The 20,645-nt window shown below is 40.2% G+C and overlaps 1 protein-coding gene across 1 annotated transcript in view; it reads right to left on the bottom strand.

The window, feature by feature from the left end:
• The window catches only part of LOC117260077 (calsyntenin-2-like), a 373,596-nt gene that overhangs the window by 138,348 nt on the left and 214,603 nt on the right, over window positions 1-20,645 (bottom strand). Inside the window, exon 4 of the mRNA XM_033631954.2 lies at window positions 9,398-9,606. Within this exon, the coding sequence (XP_033487845.2) occupies window positions 9,398-9,606 (209 nt within the window). The remainder of the gene's footprint in view (window positions 1-9,397; window positions 9,607-20,645) is intronic.

The raw sequence follows: 20,645 nt of genomic DNA, 5'->3' as shown, positions 1-20,645 counted from the left end.
GCTCTACCATGCTTTTTTTTTCTTTTCTCTCCAAGTGAGGATTAGAATATTTGTAGTTGTCATATTTAAGGTATTTAAGGTTGCTGATGGATTCACATTGTCAACTCATGCACTGAGTAACATAACAAGTTACAGTCTACTAATATATGTAAAACTCTCCACAGTATGAACAGTGGTTACATGAGCCTCAAAACCAGACACAACTCAGCCCTGAGCAGAGTGACCGTCCTCTACTGACCAATCAGACTGCAGTGTTCACAGCTCCACCTTTTAGTACCAGATCTGTGTGCTAGGTACCCCAACAGAGGGGGGACCAAACATGGGGACGGTACGGAACGGTTCCATTGGTACCATCCACAACTTTTTACAGTGGAAACAGAAAAAAAAGCGGACTGAACTAAACTGAACTGAACTGAACCGTACTGCTTGGTGGAAACAGGGCTTTAGACGTGTTCACAGATGGTTTTTAGCTGCACCAAAATATGACAACCTCTTGTTGCTTTTACCCTCCCTGTGATCACTGGTCAGGATCCATGATCAAATTTCATACTCGTTATGACAATGAGATAAATCATATTGAATTGAATTTGACCTCATTAAAACACACTTTATGTGATCTTAGAGAGCAAGAGGAGGGACTAAAAGAAGGTTAAGGGTGTCATCACCCTCCGTCCCTCTCTCACTAACTACAAACACAAAAACTAGTTTTGCAGTGTACATGTGAAGACACAAATTAAATGCATCATTACAAAACTGTAAATACAAACATTTATATACATTGACAAGGAATGTCACGCTAAGCTGTGTGCACACACACACACACACACACACACACACACACTGGCTAGAATGGCAGCGAATCCTCTCTGACAGCTTTGATCTTGTGTACTTTGGCTGTAAGGATTTAATCTGCTCAGCAATGAGTACAAACAATCCAATACCACCAGAAATGATTTGTGCAACTGTCTCTTGTCGAGCCAATGAAAAGAAGCCAGTGAACATTCTTCATCACCACTTTGTTTGATATTTTATTATCATCTCACTTTTCCAACAACTCTAACTACTTTTAAAAACAAGCTAAAGACTTTTGTGTTCATCCACTCTCTTGAATTGCACTTTTGTTTTGCCCTTCACCTCTTTCTAAACTTTTATTATTATGTTTTTATGATTTTAGTCTCTTATTATTCTGACTTGTGTCTTTTTAAACTACTTGTGTAAAAAAACAAATGCCCTTTTATTTCTTTTACCTGTGTCTTTTTTTGAACTTCATTTCATAAAGAACCTTGAGTTTCCTCTGTGTATGAAGTGCTGTATAAATAAACGTGCCTTCATTAAGCGTGGGTTACATTAAATAATCACCAACTGCAATGAATATATGAATAAATATAGAAATGTTATTTCATGGCCATTCCTGCTTTCACCAGTAAAGATGGCACAATATGTGGAATTACCCATCGGGATGAAGATTTTTTTGTTTGTCGACTGGGGAAAAATAGTGACAGTATAAATATGCAGATTACATTTGATGTCACATATAGGCTAATTTACAACCCACAACTCATTTATTGGCACAGACTGGTCACTTGTCAACCAGGCCCATCAATTTGGTGACGCTCTACTTTTAATGTCTAGTAATTTGATGTCATATTGAGTTCAAAATCTCCTTCTTTAAGTCTAGAATAAGGCCTTTAGTTGAGAATTTTCTTTGCAGATTAGTGAGATGGTTTAGGAAGTTATTATGAAATACATCATGTTTTTGTGAAACCTTTTTATTCTGTGATAAACACCGCAAACCCAAATCTCTTACTGAGAAATAGTCTGGAGCAACTTGGTTACCAAAGATTTGGAGGACTTTATTGGGTCATAAAACAGCTGTGTGAGCTTTGACAGCTAAATCAGCTTTATTTTATTGCAGTCATAAGTTCAGCAGATATGTTTCCATATTCAACAGTACTATTACCTTTCAAATTTACTCTCATTGGAGGTGTGCTTCAGTCTGATGACTTCTCTTCTTTCACTGACATATGACTTCAGAGTTTAGTCTGTGTAACTATATTAAGTATGAAAGGTAAGTATACACTTTAAACTGCCTTGAGGAAAGTGAGTAACAGCAGTCCCACTCAAGTGTGGGTCAGCTCTGTGGCCTTGTGTGTCTTTGTGGCATATTTGACTTATTAGATAACACAGAATGCTTGTGTATTCGTGTGTGTGTGTGTGTGTGTGTGTGTGTGTATATGTGTGTGTGTGTTTGCTTAAAGGAGTAATGGACATTTAATTTTAATTTTAAAGCATCATTATATATCATTGTCAAATTAACTGTGATGCCTTAATATAATCACAGTAACAAATGAGATCATGGTCGGGATGACAGGTAGCCTCGATCTCTCACAAGTGCTTTGATTAGCGCTAATGTTGCTCAAAATTAAGACCACGTTTCCATTAAACCCCCGTTGCTTCCTGCTGCAATGAAGACATTGGTGTCTGTCCTCTCCTCACCTCCCTGGTGTTACTTTTTTGAAGGTAACAAATACTAAGGGATTGTCTCCCCACATCTTCTCCCCCCATTAGCCCTTTAATCGTATCGTAATCCACCAGAAATGGGATTGCTGCTCTGGAGGTGCAGAGTCACACACTTTATTATATTGTGGATAAAGTCCTGGTAATGTCATCAGAGGTCACCTCAGTCTTGGAGACTTTAGTTGTTTTTTTTAAACAGAAAGCCTGAATTTGAAATGTATGGTGTTTCTCGTGGATCGAGGGTCTAACAGAAAACAACTTGGAGTTGCATTATGGGAAATGTAGGATCTAGTGTTTATGGATAAAAGTAAGAGAATTCTTGCTTCTGCTGCCTTCTTACAAATGACTTGGACTCTGGTGCGTTTTCTGTGTTAATGTTGCTTGACCTCAATGCAGCATTTGACATGGTTGACCATTCCATTTTTATAGACAGACTGAAACAGTGGACAGGTATTACTGGGACCACTCTGGACTGGTTATTTTTATATATAAACAACAGGAAACTTTTTGTCTCCATTGGGGAATATTCCTCAAGAACTGCTTGGTCAAAACATGGAATTCCACAGGGATCAGCTTTGGGACCTGTTCTGTTCACCCTCTATATGCTACCCCTTGGACAGACAATACGTCATCACATCTCTTTCCATAGCTATGCAGATGACACACAGCTCTATCTGTCTTTTAAATCCTCTGACACCAATACATTAGCGTTTCTTCCTTATTGCCTATATGACATAAAAACCTGGATGTCCCAAAACTTCTTTAGAAAAGGCAGAAGTTTTTATCATTGGACCTTAACTTATTTCAAAACAAATTTAGCCACTCATCAGCCCCCTCACTATGAACATAAAATCTGGTGTAAAAAATTTGGGTGTTATTCTGGACAGTAATTTGACCCTGGAGCAACATGTGAAGAACATAGTTCAGTCTTGTTTTTACCATCTGAGGAATATGTCCAAATGTAGCTCACTTCTGTCCTTCAATAACACAGAGAAAATCAGACACGCTCTTCTGTCCTCTCGCCAAGATTACTGTGATGCCTTGTCCACCTGCCTAAACAATCGCACTATACATCAGCTCCAAATCATTCATAATTCTGCTAATAATGCTGTCAGCAAATAGTTAGTTGGGCACAGGGAAACAGAGATCTGTGTGGGTACATGAGACCCTAAAAAAGAGGGTGGATCATGGGGAGGACCACCAGTTGGTCCAGGAGCTTCGCCTCCATGATGGACGTTTCCAGGCATATTTTAGGATGACTCAGGGGCAGTTTGACAACCTGCTGTCTATTGTCGGGCTGTATAGCTCTGGGTATCCAGCAACCACTACCACCAGTTTCTCCCTCACTGTTTACCAACTGTAAACTTGTTGTCGTGACCACCACAGAAGGCCCGCCTCTTAAATCATCTGATTGGATAATGGGGAAAAAATTACAAAAAGCCACCTCCAGCTGCTAAAATGCTTTCTGTATGATCAGCGCCTAATTCTGCTTTCAGGACAGAGGTTCAAGGCTACATTAGCCAACATTAGCATAACACACCTGAATCGATGACTTAATTGTCGGCGGTGTAGATGCATTGTGGGTAATTTAATGCAAACATAAACTCAAACACAAAATACATTTGTCTCCTTCTAGGTTTGGGTCATGGTAGCAGCCATGGGTCGTTGTCTTCCTCTGAAATAATTGCACTCATGTCCAAATCAAAGGTGTGAATTTGACCCACTTTCTTTTTTGTGCTATGAAACCAAGAAAAAGCCTTTTATGTACAAATGTATGAAAATTAATGTGGCGGTGATTTTGTGCTTCACACAGCATCTCAAAAGAAACAAATACGCCACTCGTCTCTACAATACACATTCAGTAACTGAGAGTCTCCTGCCTTGTTGGTAACCGCGACCCATTTACCAAACCAGCGTCTTTTCTCATGCTGAGCAGAGTGCATGAAGGGAGCTCTTGTGCTGCTAATGTGTATGTTAATATTTGATGAGTCTTCCACTACAGACGGATGACAATGCTATACACGCAGCCAGGCCTGTGCAGGGAGGGGGCACTCTGAGTGAGAACACTTGCGGGTGTCGAGAGCGGTGAAAAAAGACACTATTGGCCCTTATTGGCTGTGGGTTGAAACGTAGCTGGAATGAGTTATTGCGACTTATATTACAGCCCGGCTTCCTCTTGAGGTTTCTATATTGTGGGGAGAGAGGTGCAGAGGGAGCTGAATGTTGATAATGTGGTATATTTGAATACCAGTGTGTGAGTGGGAGGATTAGATGTAATTCATATGAGGACGGCATTGTTCGGCTCCCCGTCCTCCTCTTCGCCCATTCTCTGTCTCCCTCTCAGCTTGTTTAGAATTCCTTCCCTCTCCGTTCTCCCCTTTTCCAACCTTCCCATTCCATTTCAATGCACATCATTGTCTCACTGTTTTTGCAGCCTCATCCCATTTCACTGTTTGCTGCCTCATCTGTTGTGCGGCTCGCTCGCCCCCCCCTCCCGTATGCATGCACACTTACACACTCACACCTTTCTGCATGACGGAGGTTCCTATACCCGCTCCTTCAATTACTACATCAACTTATCCGTGTCAGCAGGCTGTGCGTGCTGTGACTACTGCCAAGGGTGGCCAGCGAGTAAATGACTACTTTACCCTCCATCTCATTCTCTCTATTTGCCTCTCTATCAAATGCGTGTAAACACATACACAAGCAAACCACCTTTGCCTCACTATTTGTGAATTCCTTCTACCATCCCTCAATAATTACAATCCAGTATTACCACACAGCACTTCTTACCTAATGCTGCTCAGCCCACCTGGTTTTTGTTTATAGGACAAGGCCGGCACTTTTCTCTGTTGTTCCTACTGTCAACAAAGACCAAAAACCAACACTGTGTTAAACCCCATTTACACTGAGCAGTACCGTACAGTTCACCTCAGTTCGGTACGCTTTTCTTCCTGTTTCCACTGTGAAAAGTTGTGGATGGTACCAATGGAACCATTCTGTATCGTCCCCATGTTTGGTCCCCCCTCTGTTGGGGTACTTAGCACACGGATCTGGTACTAAAAGGTGGAGCTGTGAACACTAGTCTGATGATTGGTCAATAGAAGATGATCACTCTGCTCAGGGCTGAGATGTGGCTGGTTTTGAGGCAGAAACCACTATTCACAGAGCTAATGGAGAGTTTTATACATCAGTAGACTGTAACTATAAAATGGAAGGATGTTTTGCTGCCTCTCACAGCAGCTGGAATTGGAGGAAAAAATAACTTAATTCACTGGGCCGACTGCTGGCGACTTTCAAGGTGGAAAGTTTCACTGTGACAATTTTGACCATTCCATTAGTTTTTATATGACATACACTGAGTGGATCTTCAAGCATTTATATATATATTAATCTAGACCACATTATCTGAACTGCATATATAAAAAGATTGCAGAGCACCTTTCCTGTGGGCTCTAGCAACACTGGTTGTGGTGAAAACATCAGGGTCTTGGTTACTTTTGGTTCCAAAGGTACCACACCAAAATTGTTTGGTAGAAATGAGGCTTTAGTTGTTCCCTACCCTGTGCGTGGGTTGTTCCTGCTGAGGTCATGAATGCATTTTTTTTTCTTTTTAAATGAATGTTTGCACAACTGTTTGCTGTCCTTGCTCCACAATGGCAGAACACATCAATGAAAATGTATTTGTTCAGACAGCACCTTGGCCCATAAATACAAAAATAAATGTAATGTTAGAGAAAAATGCAACTGTTGGGGACTATTTTCAGTTGTGGATTAATACACATTTAGTGTGCTAGTGAGTATTTACGGTATGACAGTGTATGTTAGATTGACTGAAAATTAACAGTGGTCATGGTGATGAACATGTCACACAGTGTGAGAATGTGACTCACTGATGTATTAATAGTTTTTGTTAGCTAAGTTAGCAGCTATATTGACCTTTTCTAATTTGACAACATAAACATTGTAATAGGGCCCAAACAGCTCACAGAGGTTGCACTGATTTGCACTGTGAGGCATTCAAGCTCTATTCAGTAAATATGAGTATTGGGCGAAGGTAACTTATAATGTTCTCATGACGTGTTCAATGTAATCTTGTAAAATGTAGCTTTTAGTGAGAAACTTGAATAAATCAGCTGTTTAAAGGAGAAATGTGTTGATGTTTTCACAGCACTGTAAAACAGACATTAAGGAGAAAATTATGATGTGGCATATACAGTGTGCTTATTACTTTTTGCTTATTTTTTAAAGATGTTTTTTCATGTGAAAGGAGGTAATATTAAAGGTTGCTTCATAAATGTGTTTTATTGAATTTGAGCTCAATGAAGGACTGAATGACTTCAAAACTTAATTTATTCACTTTTTTATTGTGTAGATTTCTGTGTTTCCCTGGCACAAAAGCAGAACAAAAGACACATCAAAATAAAAACACTGGTATTGGCTTTTGGCTATTTGTATCAGTATCGTCCCAGAATTTCAGAATTAGTGCATCCCCAGTTAAATTAGAAAGTTAATTCATATATTTTATTATTATTTTAATATATGTCATATAATTTCATTATCTATTCTTCTGAACAACTTAATTTGTAATTCTTTTTTATTGATTTATATTATTACAACACATGTTACTGTAAGCAAATTAGCACATATTTTCATCTTGTTTTTCTTGTTAGCTATGTTGTTTATTTGCATTTTGGTAATACACATGCAGTACTTTGACTGCTGAGCTGCAGCAACCAACATGGGCAGCAAATGTGCTGGGGCTGCCACTGAGCAGGAAAGTGTATGTGGAGTTGATTTGAAAGATCAGTTCATGCAAAAGTGGCAAAGTGAGCTCAGAAGTATGACATCATGTGATATATATATATATATGTCGAAATTAAACAAGAGTTTAAACTGGAGAAGTATCTGTTGCATGAAAACCAAAAGTACTGACAGGGTATTTGTAATTTTAGAGTAAATAACACCAGAATTCCTAAAGTCACTGGAAGATATAAAGGATCTGCAGCCTCTGTGATGAAAATCATGTGGGAGATGAATATCATATTTTGTTTAAATGTCCAAACGTAAGCTTAATAACTTACAGAGAAAAATATTTGCCTAAGTATTAGTAAAATCGGCCAGCTATGTTTAAATTCATTTTGTTATACAATCAGATAAACCAAAAGTTATTAGTAAACTAGATGCTTTTTTGAAGAATGTCCGTTCTCTGTTTAAGTAACATTGGTTGTACTTTAACCAAGCCATGTGCCATTGCTTTGTTATTGTATGTAATGTTTGTACTCGAGGTTTGTACTGAGGCAATAAACTACAGAGTGTGTGTTCCTAGTAACAAAGGAAGTGTGGTTCATTGATGTGCTTTAATAGTTTCTGGAGCATGGAAGAAAAATATATATCAGACTCTGGCTACACAGGAAATACTTGTCATTATCATCATTCATTGTTGCTTTTGGTCTTTTGATAGGACGTGTTTTCGATGAGCATACTTCTAGAATATCACCATCGCCATCCCTTTTGTTTAATTTATCCACGCTTCAGCTTTGTATCTACTTCTCTCCCTGATCCTCTCATAGCCATTACTCTCGCCCTCACAGTCAACTCCTCCTGTCCTCCCTCCATCTACTTCCTCCCTCCCTCAGGTGCTCTTGAGTTCAAGAGCTCTCAAAGCCTTTTCCTCAGCGGTCAATGGCTGAGCGAGACCCCTTGAAATGGAGAGAGAGAAAAAAGAGCACTCTGGCTGCAGCCTCCCCCCCTCTGTATCATTCACAGTGCAGTTTGGCCCTAACCTCATCCACACAGCCTTTTTATTGCAACACCTCAGCAGTGGGCAACGCTCGGCAGTCTGCATCAACAAAAATCTAAACAGTAATGTCCTTTGCATCCAGTATGTCTCCTACAAGGAGAATAAAAAGTTTATGCAGATTGTTTAGGAGAGACACTAGAGCCAGATGAGCCATTTGAAAAAGCTTGTCTAACAGTGGTCATCAAGAAGTTTAAAGTTAAAATGTGCACTCAAGGAACACATTTTACCCTACTTGACTTTGTGTGAGCTGCCCAACTAGTGTCGAGTGTTAAAACAAAAAAGACAAAACTGTGGACTATTTTGAAATATGAGTGTAATAATACTAAATGTCTGAGTTCAGTATGTCCTCCATCAAACTAAGATGGCCCAAAAGGTCGGTAGAGGACATGTTATTGGAGAAGATGCCCAATCTGTCAGATTTGTGAGGGTATCTGTCACAAACAAATTATATGGATATTTGTGTGTGTGAGTGACTTTATTTGTAGTGTCCAAGAACAAAGTTACAAAGTGCAAGTGGCAACTCGGTGAAGTCAAGTACATTTGTAAGGGTATTTGAGAATGCCCACGGATTTTTCTTAGCATTTATCTCTGTCTGTGTGTGTTTGTCATGTTTGTTTGTGCTCAGACGTCTGTGATCTGATTTGTAGTGACCGATGGCTCTCTGGGCAAAACTTGACTTTGTCCTTGGAAAGAGCAAAGAACATGTTTTATCCTGGGGAGAGGCATCTGTCAGAGTATTAAGTTTTGCTACCGGAGCGTATGCAGGTATGTGTGTGTAGCATGAGTGCCTGTGCGTGTATATCCTGTGGCTGTAAAGTGCGTGTGTGCAGGGATGGGATTTTTAGATCACAAGTGCCATTATGTTATGACAGAAATGTATTTATACATCCTCTCTCAATAAGATGAAGAGCAGAAAACTTCAAACCTTATTGGGAAGATGTGCTCTGACATGCAGTAAATCACTCAAACAAGTGAAGCGGAAGTGCTGCACATGCAGTAAAGTGGCAAAACCAAAAAAGTGACGTCACTTCAGCACAAAATAAAACTGTAAATACACCTTTTCTCTCTTCTACTCACCGTTGCGATCTATAGCGAAGGGCGTGTTGCTGGTGGTGATCTGGTAGTTGCAGATCTGGCTGTACTGAGGGGAGCAGTCCTGGTCAGTGGCCTCCACCTGCAGGATGCTGTCGTAAATCTTGCCCTCCGTCACTGCGGCTCGGTACTGGGGCTCCCGAAACACTGGGGCGAACTCATTGACATCGTTGACTTGAATGTGCACCACCGCCCTGCAGACAGTAGGGGCAGGGAAAAAGAGAGAAGAAGAGTGGAGGTTAGAATAGAATAGTTTATCATCTGCATATAGCGTAAATGCTTTAAAGTACTTGATCTTTTTTCCTTGGTTCCTGGGGGAGATAAGGAAGAATTTTATTCATTCGGCTGTAAGATTAGATTCTATGCAACAGAATTTATAATAGATCATAATACACCCTGGGAGCATAGTAGAAAGATCCATTTCAAGGTCTGAAGTGTACAGGATGAAGGTGGCTGCTATTTCCAGCCATACCTGGGGCGTCAGTCGGTTGGTTGGCACATCTTTTTGATCTAGAGTGCATTATCTCAACAACTATTACATGGACTGGCACACAACTGTGTACAGTTATTCTATCCTTATGACTTCAATGATGCCCCGACTTTTACTATCGTGCCACTATGCAACCCTTTCCCCGGGAAATTATTCTCTAAATTGTATTCATTATTACAGCATAATCACTGCCTGGATCTTGTTCAGAGACATGTCTTTTAGTTAATGAAATACTACAATTATGTGACAAGCTGAATTTGCAGAGAGGTGGTCAGGGTGGATGGCAGACATATTAAGTGTGGGACTGTGACACTAGAGGCCGTATTCACAAAGCTTCCGACTACTAAGAGTTGCTCCTACGAAAACTTTAAGAATTGTGATGCTTTCGTGGAAATTCCCCTTAAAGTTAAGACTAGGTCCTTGTAAAGATAAAAATTATTCGCAGAGCATCTTAGCCCTTCATAGAGCTCCTGAGAAAAAGTTAGGAGAAGAGAGGGGGACTTTTAAGAGGCTTAAGAGTTTCTGAATCAGAGGAGAAAACAAACTTCTGCCCTCAGTTTTTTGGGGCAGGACCTGTGAATAATATGAATTTAGAAGTATCCTTGGATTGAATTGTATGGACCTGTGGGTGCCAGGGTTTGGATAGTACATTGTTTGTATTTAGTCACTTTTTATTATTTCTGATATAATTTTTGCTACCTTGTTGAAGGTTTGTGTATGAATGTTTTTGTTTTTCCCTTATCTGTGCTTTCTTTATTCATCTTGCTTAGTACGTTACGTTACTCGGTTACATGTCACAGTGGGATCTCACATCATGGAAAAAATAAAGTTACAATTTTTAAACAACATAAATAATGTGCAATCTACTACTATTAAAGATGATTGTTATGTTTGGATGGTTGTGCGTAGGAGTTCACTGCCGCAGATTAATTACATCAGTAGCCAACAGACACAATGTGTTTTGCGTAATACACAGTCTGACCTGACCTAATAGGTTGTTTGATTGAGACAAAATAACCCCCTGGATCTCTCCATCCACCCTATGCACAGTTCTCCAACTGCACTAAACTGCACAAATTAATTATTCCATAAGTGACCTATCAGCAGTCATTCATGTTAAGTCACACATGGTGGTAAAAAAACAAAACAACATTCATCACTTTAAAACTCTGTTATCAATACTCTCTGGCAGCCAGAAGGCAACAGATTGCATAATCAGTCCTTTGATTCATTGACTGACAACCGCTGACGGATGACAATGGGGCAGACTAATACAGTTTTAAGCTTCGAATGGCAAACACAAAGTGATGCTATGCTTTAAGAGACAAGGGGGGGGGACATGAGAGTGTGGTTTATAGGATTAGCTGATGGAAATGGTAATGACGGTGAAATTATCCTATTAAAAGAAGCTGTAAATATCTCTCCAACATGTGGTTGGATGGAGATGGAGACTGTACAACAAAGGCAGAGACAGTTGGGAGGCCGAGCCCACGCAAAATGGATTTCCACGCCGCCTTATCTCTCCCTGTCACAAGTACACAAACATAGAAGACCATTTGTTTTTGAGCTTCTCCACACAAACAGATGCCCCGTCAAATAGAAAATAAGAAATAAACAATGATACAAATGCAACAGGGACAAAAATGGTGACAGGAAGTTGTGGTCGTAACTCAGTATATTTACTGAAGTACAATTTGAATTTAACCAGGGTATTTCCTTCTCATGCTACAGTGATGCATTTACAGTTCTCCTACTTTCTTTATCAGACACCTTTACAAAATAATCTCACCTTACATGGACACATTTCTTTATTTTTCTTTCTTTTCTTTATCTGCATCATTCTATGTAGCTAGTTGGATTTTTTTTACCCTGACAAAACATTGGAAAAGGTCAGACAAGTTATAAACAGTAAATACATTAAACTTACATCAATCTTTTATTTTTCTCGAGCTTATTTTATGTAATACTTCACTGTCACATCTGTCTAGCTACCTATAGTAGCTGGAGCTAATTTTCATCTACACCAGCTGGTGTCGACAATGTTTATCATCCATATGCTGGACCTCATATTGCTGTAGCACCACTCTATAAACTGTTACAAGAGTTTAAGCATTTAGGCTGGCAAGCTAACACATAACATAGCATAACAATAGGCCATTTATGTGGGTACTATTCTGAATGCAGGTCTTTTACTTGTGCCCAGCTCAGACCAAAGATTTGCAACGAGACAAGTTAAAAACATGCAACTACTTGCATTGCGTCGTTCTGCAACATTCTGAAAACCTGGCGGTTCACACCAATGCCACTACATGAGATGGTGTATCATCTCTATGCAACAACTCTCTGTACTTCTGTTCTGATTTGCAGCTTTTCAGGTTTATTTTGTGACTGAATATAATTTGTAGCTTCTTAAAATATGAACAAGGATAGTGACAGTGAGATACTGGCTACAGTTGCATTTGGAGTAGTGATGAAACGGCGAAAAACGTTAACAAAACGATAGACTGTATTCGTAATAAACACCCCACAATGATATGAATAACCAGTGCCAATTAATCAGTCAATGAGAATGTGGGTGTGTGTGGGGGCATAAGCATAAGACCACCGTCTGCGGTCATTTTGACTTGACCAGCAGCTGTAGAAAGAGGTGACATGCTTTAAGTTCCAAAACCAGCTGCCGGCAATTTGACCAGTTGAGTTGCAGGTAACACCATCAGCCGGCTTGAGTCGAGTTCAGACCGGCCAGTTCACACCGCTGCAACTTTTCTCTGCAACGTTCTAAAATGGTTTTGTCTCGTTGCTAATCATTGGTCTGAACTAGGCTTTACAGAGCGTGTTTACATCGTGCTATTTCTATGTTGACAAATTGTCATTGAGGCGGGGAAGTACGTGACAACACCTCTTTCCAACTTCAAATCGGTAAAAAGAATTCAGACAAAAATGGCTTTACAGAAATATCTCATGTTAAATAACCAAAACAGGTTTATCTTTTGCAGAAAACTTTATTCATGTAAGGCCATTATTCATCGTAAGTTATTTGAAACACCCAGATAGTGCGGCTTAGACACATCATCAGTGATGAACCCAGGGTCATAGAATGTTTCAAGTCTTAGCTCATCGGACACCCTCACCTGGGAAACCCAGCGGGGGGTGATCAGTCCCCAGCTTGTGTCCAAGCAGCCTGCTACACCATGGATCTGCTTGGAGCTGCTTGGGAAAATAGGTTTCGAGGCCTCTACATGTTTCATTCACCATTGGACACAAGTACAGAATACACAAACGAACACCTGTAGACAGTGATTAATCACTGGGCTTTAGGATTGGCGGGATGTTAACAGCAATGCTAACAGCAGCAAAGATGGCGATAAGAGGCGCTGACAGATGATGGCAGCACCAGTGTGCGTGTGCAGTAAATCCCTCAGCCAGCCTTGTTTTGTCATATTAATGACGCTCCCTCATAAACATCGCCTCCCTGCTTTGCCACACTCCCCAGCGGTGAGGGAGCAAACATATGTTCCACTCCTCTGAGGCTTGTATGGAGAAACTGCTGTGTGTGCGTGTGATTATGTATTCATGCACACAAGTGCATAATATATAACTAAATGCAATAATTGTGAATATGTCTCATTGTGAGTGTGCATGTGACTGTGCGTTTCTCTGCTGATGGCTCACATCTGGCTGAAACAGACGCCCGGCTCTCTAGGGCTAGGATGTTTGTGTGTGTGAGAGTGAGTGTGTGTGTGAGGGTTTTCATGTAGCTGGAATATCGCCAAGCTGAGCCCATTCCCAGCCATTCCTTCTTGTGACAGGTCTCAGCTCATAAGCAGGGGGTCCACAATGAGTCAGAGTGACACAGAAAGACAGCGGGGGGTTAAGTGACCCCATGGGTGCGAGAATGATCACAACACCACTAAACAAAGCGGCTAAGAACCAGAGACACAAGGGTGGCTACTTAGAAGGAAGTCAAAGGTTAAACCAACTACATAGCCCCAGTGGATGAGGAAATTAAATCTGTGCGCCATTGTGATCATTCATAGTCATGAGAAACCATATCAGCTCAAGTTTTAGAAGCAACCAAAATGCACACTGACCATCTAGAGGCAGAGCATGTACAATCAGCTTTGGTACATCACTTGTAAGATGGATTTATACTTGTACGTTGGCTCTATGCAGACCCTGCGCCGTAGCCTATGCACGTGGCCTATGCCATTGTGAGCATTTATACTTGTGCACTGGTATGTCTGTGTCATTCTGCAGTTACACCTCCAAAACACTAGTCAGTGGTGGAGTTTCTCTGAAGTGCTGTAAAGTTTAGTTAATTCAAAACACACATTAAACACACATTAAACACACATTAAACATGGCTTAATAGAGACAATTTCAAACACAAGTACACAAATCAGCTTCACTATAACTCGCAGCATTCACAGACAAATACTTGTCTTTATCTGGACACGTTTTCCCCACAAATACAACATGCTAATGTTATTAGCACAAGCCTATGGCATTTTACATTGTATAAAATTAGCCTAGCGGCTAGCTGACTTTTCCTCTACTCATATGAAGCCAGGGACAACAGCAACAATTAACAAAGGTGATATGACAAAATGTTCACCAACAAAACAACTGTCTCATACTAAAGAAATTGTCCAAACAAATAAACCATGCTAATGTTGTTAGCACAAGCCTATGGCATTTTACATTGTATAAATTAGCCTAGCGGCAAGCAGAGATTTTCTCCACTCATATGAAGCCAGGATAAATCACACACAAGACTTAAAATGCTATTTTGTGGAGGCTTTTTTGTCTTATCTGTGAAAATACCACCTTTCTTAAACTGTAGGCAAACAAGCTGAGATAAGTTAGCTGTCAGCCACACTTGAGAACAGCTTATATAGCATCATACATTTTAACACTGCTGTCACAGTTTTTTTTCTTCCATAATTCACCTGAATCAAAGATTTCCTCTGTGTCAAATCATGTGTCAAATAGGTGTTTCTGCAGTCAATGGCACTTTAATAATCTTTAATGGTTAATATACTGTACATGACATTGAAGTGCACTAACATGAAATAATGGAAGGCATCACACTGTGCTTAAGTTAAAAACAATAATTATGTTAAACGATATAACATATTCCCCGCGTATACAGTATCCAACATGTGGTTAGCTCACGGTACGTTTATATGACACAGCTGTCACAGGTTAAACTGTGGTTGTTATTGCCAACAGAGACTCCAGTCTGCAGTATAGTTCCATATAATGTGCTTCATTGCTAAATGATAGACTAACACATAATTGCATTACTTTAAAACCACATGAAGTTGAGTGGGGTTTTTTTCATTTTCACGAGACAAGAATGACTCATGAAGGATCACGCGTGGGTTAATAACTTCTCGGTTCGTGTTATGGAACGATTGTGGTCATGGTTACAAGATAGTTTCACAATTTTTCATGTGTGTCTTAAAATAATACATACACATCGATAGGTACATTAAAACAGTTTTTGAATGCTATTATCATTTCTCCTGTGTATAATGACCATTAAAACATCCCTTTCTGATGTGCTTCCAATATAAGTGATGGTGGACAAAATCCACAGTCCCCCACATAAGTTCCGCCTTTGCTTCCAGCAGATAAGAGTTATCATTACTATGGTTACTATGCAACATGAATGTAAACATGAAAGTAATTTTCCTATCCTTATATTTGTGTTAAGCAATGGTAACCTTACATTACCAGTCGGGCTCCTGGATGACAACTCATGTTGAGGAAGTCCAACACAGGTCGATAGGAGGGTTGTGAAGGAGTATTAGCTGACGAATGATGACCCCAAACACTAATGCTGCTTTTACCTGCATTACTGTGTTGACCTGAATGGGATATCAGTCTTCCTGTGTTTATTTTTCTTCTCAAAACCAGAGTAATTATAATATTAACATACGATTAACTGCTAATTGAAACTGCATTGTTGAAGACAGTAAAGGACCTGAGAAGTTCAATTAATTCTAACAAATGTAATCGTCCTCATTCTGTTAGATTTGAGAGCTGCATTTGATGCAGCTGATAATGGCTTTTTAATTAACAGGCTTTAGAAATGGATCGGTCTCTCTGCTGTTGTGCTTGAGTAATATATTTTCTTCATACATGGATCCTCTGGGAAATAGTTGTTGCCAGTATAATGTTGAATATCACTGTTATGCAGATGACACACAATTCTATGTCTCTATTTTGGCAAATGACCTCAGTTCTTTTAATGATTTTAGGCAGATACTGTTAGCACTCAGGTGTTCGTAGCCAACGATGCTATTTGCACCTGGGGTGTATACAGGCAATTTGGCTGTTTACACCAGGTGTATGTATTCTCGGGTGTCCTAGCAATGTTGGAATATGACATGAAGACAAATGGGTCTATTCAGCTTTCCTGCTGAAGTTTATGTACACAGTATGCATTCAGCAGCCTTATACATCCTAAAACCTGAAAATAAAAAGTCAACTAAGTCTGAAAATCACCAATTTGTCCACCACATCTTACTCCTTCTCTGAACTGTGTCACTCTTTGTGATTCATCAACACATTCTCACTCCAATCTCATCACATATTGATGCTTGGTTAGACTTTCCATGTTGAGATATGACGTGCAAGGTACCCTGGGTGCGTTCGTTGTTGATGTTCTGGGATGCTGTGTCAACTTCTGGCTGTTTCATGCATTGTCCGATTCAAAATACACTTCTGTTTTCACAGATAATACACAGTTTGCATACAGTCTCTTTCAAAATAAATGCACTATGTTGGTTCAACACCACAAATTGACATGTTTTTTTCCTTCAACAACAAACACAAGTGGTTACGTTTGGCCAACAAACGCGCATGGTCTGGTTTAGGATTAAAGAACAGGAATTGGCTTCACAGTTACATGGGAAGCGAACATCGGCCTCCAGGGTGAAAGTTGCTGGTTGTTGGACCTTCCACCACCCGACCCGCTCACCCTACTCGAACTTCCACCCCCTTAACTTTCATTGTTGTCCCACCATGTTTCTTTCTGACACCAGGTGCCATTAAACAATAACAGCATTGGTGTCTGAAGCTGGAAGTCACTGCCCAAGCACCTCTATTCAACAACTTCAGATTGAGACATTCTGGCAATGTGGGTTTTTTCTCGTAAATGTACCCCTTTAATCTCAGTGAATATTCAGGGTTGGCTTGTTGGAGCCCTAACATGACCTCTTTGCCCTAACCCTAATTGCCTTAGAACTCGATGTGTCAATGTGACAAGTTCTCGTCAATCACAGCATACAGTGGGATCCAGTAAAATGCGTTGAAAGGATGGGAATAGACACTCATATGATTTTTTATTAATTAATTTCTTTATTTTTATTACCTGTAACACTGACATCAATATATGGATGAGTACATTTCGAAAATGAGCAGAAAAAAATATCCTACTTGTAGGATGACATTTGTACAGACTGGCACAAGTTGCAGATCTGTGATTTTAGACACTATCCAATATTTTTTTGCCATTTTAACAAGGCAACATTTATTAGAAGTTGGTTAAATGACAGCAACTTGCTTTTTACTAGGCTATTTAGAAAGTCAATAAGAAAATCACAGTTAATTCAGAATCCAGCAGCCACGATTCTGACTACTACAAAAAAGATATTACATTTCCCCACCACTCGCAATACTGCATGTTTTAGAACTGATTTAAAGTCCTTTAACTTTTTTATAAAGCCTCACATAACCTACAGCAGCACCTCCCAGAAGCACTTAAACAAAAAAATAATGTTAATGGAGTGAGTTTCCAATCCATTCATGTCAGAAACACTGTTTACAGAAATAAAACAAAATGTCATTTAGCCAATAAAAAGGAATGAGAAGATGTTTGCTGTCACATTTCGAAGATATAAATATCTCATTAGAAGATGAAATTGTGGCAAACGGTGGAGACGTGTGTCGGTGCCAGGTGTGAAACCAATCCAGCTAAATCATATGCAGACACAATCAGATATCTGCTGCATGTTAAAGCCAGGCGATGCATGTTAATGCCAGGTTAGTATTGTTCCCAGTGTATTACATATTCATTCACACCTATTATTTATCAACACTCAGCTACACACAGTCACTCATTCGTTATTGAATGTCTTCGGTCCACACACACACACACACACACCTGCACACCCAGCACAAAGGCAAAGGACTCAATTAATCTTTGTCAAGAATTAGCCAGGAAGTTGAATCATCAATTTCCTTGTGTAAGACTGGAATGGAAATAAACAACCCTAACTATACCAATGGGACCAAATGGAATGGTAACCTCATCAATATGCAGGGAAATCCCACTTCCGCATCGACCAGGGCCTCGAAGCTCTAGCACAGAGCTCCATGGGGGCCTGTGTAATCTCAATACAAGGTGATTATAATGCGTAGTAATCCAGTTCAGTGTTTAGCTCCATGCCCAGATCCTGCTGTCTTCCCATCAGATAGTATAGATCAAACCAATGATGGATGGCTCGGACTGTGATGCCTCAGAAAACAGGAATAGAAAGGAAGTTATGTCCATTTGCTGCGCTGTGCTGACAAACTTCTAAGCGTCTGCTGACGTGCGGCGACGTCTGATCGTGGTTTGAATGTGGGATGCGAACGGGTGTCACTTTCTTTCGTCTGGTAACTGAAGCAGACAAGCACAGATGGTGCAGTTCCTGGCGGTGCATATTCATAATTGAAACGCGGAGAATATACTTTCTTATTACATTATGTTAGCTGAAGATAAACAACATATTCCTACACTAGATGTTTTTTTTTCTTTCTTTCTTGCCAGGAATAATAATCACGTCAACTAACAGGTTTTGACAGAATGAGGTTTCACTCATATTAGCATCAAGTGTGACAAGCGTGAAGTTAAGATTCTTGGTAGAATAAAGCGCCGACACATTGACAGGGCTGCACTATCTATGTGGAGTCCCCTGGTCTTCTCACTGCAGAAATTTATCATGACAGCTTATGCTAACAAGGCCCAGCTTTTGGCCCACTTCTTCACTCATAAGAAAGTGACTTTTTGTTAATGTTGAGTGTGTTTTTAGGTGGTCGTGTGTGTGTGTATGTGTGTGTTTGTGTGAGAGTTGGTTATGCAAAATCTATCCCCCGCTACGGTATTTGTCTTATTTATATGTAAATTTAGGTATATCAGTGTGAATTTGACTCAGCATTTGGGATTTGTGTGTGTGTTTTCTGTGCGTGTGTGTGTGTGTGTGCGCGCGTGGCTATCCTTCAGCTAGCTGTTTGGTGAGATAATTAGCCTCTCCAAACTGCAGTGAGGCTAGGACACACAGGCCTCTAAGATTCGTTAATGATGACTTTAATAACGACTACGTTGCCAAGCACTGAGCATGTGTGTGTGCGAATGTGCATCTATCGGACACGATAAAACATCTGTGTGTCTCAATAACATCTACATTTTCTCTCTCTCTCACACACACACACACATTTGCAAACACACACTCTAAGGGGCACCTAACCCTGTTGTGAATGCATTACCCCCTCCGACAGCGTCCAGGCACACAGGGTCGGTGTTAAATACATGAGTCATGGTTAGGTGCGAGTCCTGGAGAGGATTATGAATATGACATGCTTTGCAAGACAGTGAGATGTCCCTTATGCCTAATTACTCCATAGCAACAGGAAGATCTTGCACAGAGCAAGGTGTGTGGGGAATGGCGAGGTACACACAGTACAGAGGAACTTCTAGTCTTCAGATGCTAATTAGTGAGATTATATGGTTGTTTTTCAGCGGTACCCACCCCAAAGGCCTTGAAAGGCTCGGTGCTTAAGTGGCAAGCTACACTGGTGCGTTTTGAGGATTCTACTCAAACAGGAGCAAATATTTTGCATGGTTTCCAGACCTTGGAATCTGCCTAATCCACAGAGTCAGACTTGACTGATTTGTCTGGCAATGTGACATTAAATAAATATGATCCACTGAGCATCATGGGGACCACTGATGAGCCAATCAGCACTATGGGAGCACACTGTCATACTATTTCAAAGCGTTGAGTTGCAGCAGCGTGAAGCTAAGTAAAAGTCAAAGTGTAAATAATAAGAGTTTCAGACTTGTATCAGGAAAGTCAGAGCTAGTTAAAGGCTAAAACGAATAGATATGTTTATGGCTTTCTTTAAAAATATTTAGCTCCCCGATATCTATAGGTAGTGTGTTCCATAGCTTAATTGACAAAGACTGCATCCCTGATCTTCTTCTGGCTGTTGCTGGGAACCTCCAATTAACCAGCAGCAAATGGTCGCAGTGTTCTTGGAGGCAAATAGTTAACAAGGGAGTTAGTGATGTAGCTCGGTCCAAACCCATTTAGTGCTTTGTATACAAGAAGGAGGAGCTCAAAATCAGCATCATTACATCCAAATCCCAGTGGAAATCGAGAATCAGCATGTCTGTCCTCTACTTCCTACACCCTTCCCCTCATCCTTCCTTCCTTGAGCCAATATGTTTACTTCTGATATGCTGTATCAAAGCAACTAGGTACATCTAATTCATCCCACCTGAAAAACACGCCGTGCCTCCAAAGCGCTCTCAAACACGCTTTCAAATGCTCTCAGCTGGATGTTTTCTAAGGATGCTAAACTTAGTGCTTTATAGTCAGTACTAATGTCAGAGTGCTAACATGCTCACAGTGGCAATACAAATATGCTGATATTTAGCAGGGAAAATATTTACTATGTTCATCATCTAAG

This window comes from Epinephelus lanceolatus, chromosome 4 (genome assembly GCF_041903045.1).
Source record: "Epinephelus lanceolatus isolate andai-2023 chromosome 4, ASM4190304v1, whole genome shotgun sequence".
Lineage (NCBI taxonomy): Eukaryota > Metazoa > Chordata > Actinopteri > Perciformes > Serranidae > Epinephelus > Epinephelus lanceolatus.
Note: the sequence above shows the minus strand (reverse complement) of the source record. Positions and strands in the feature narration are given on the sequence as shown.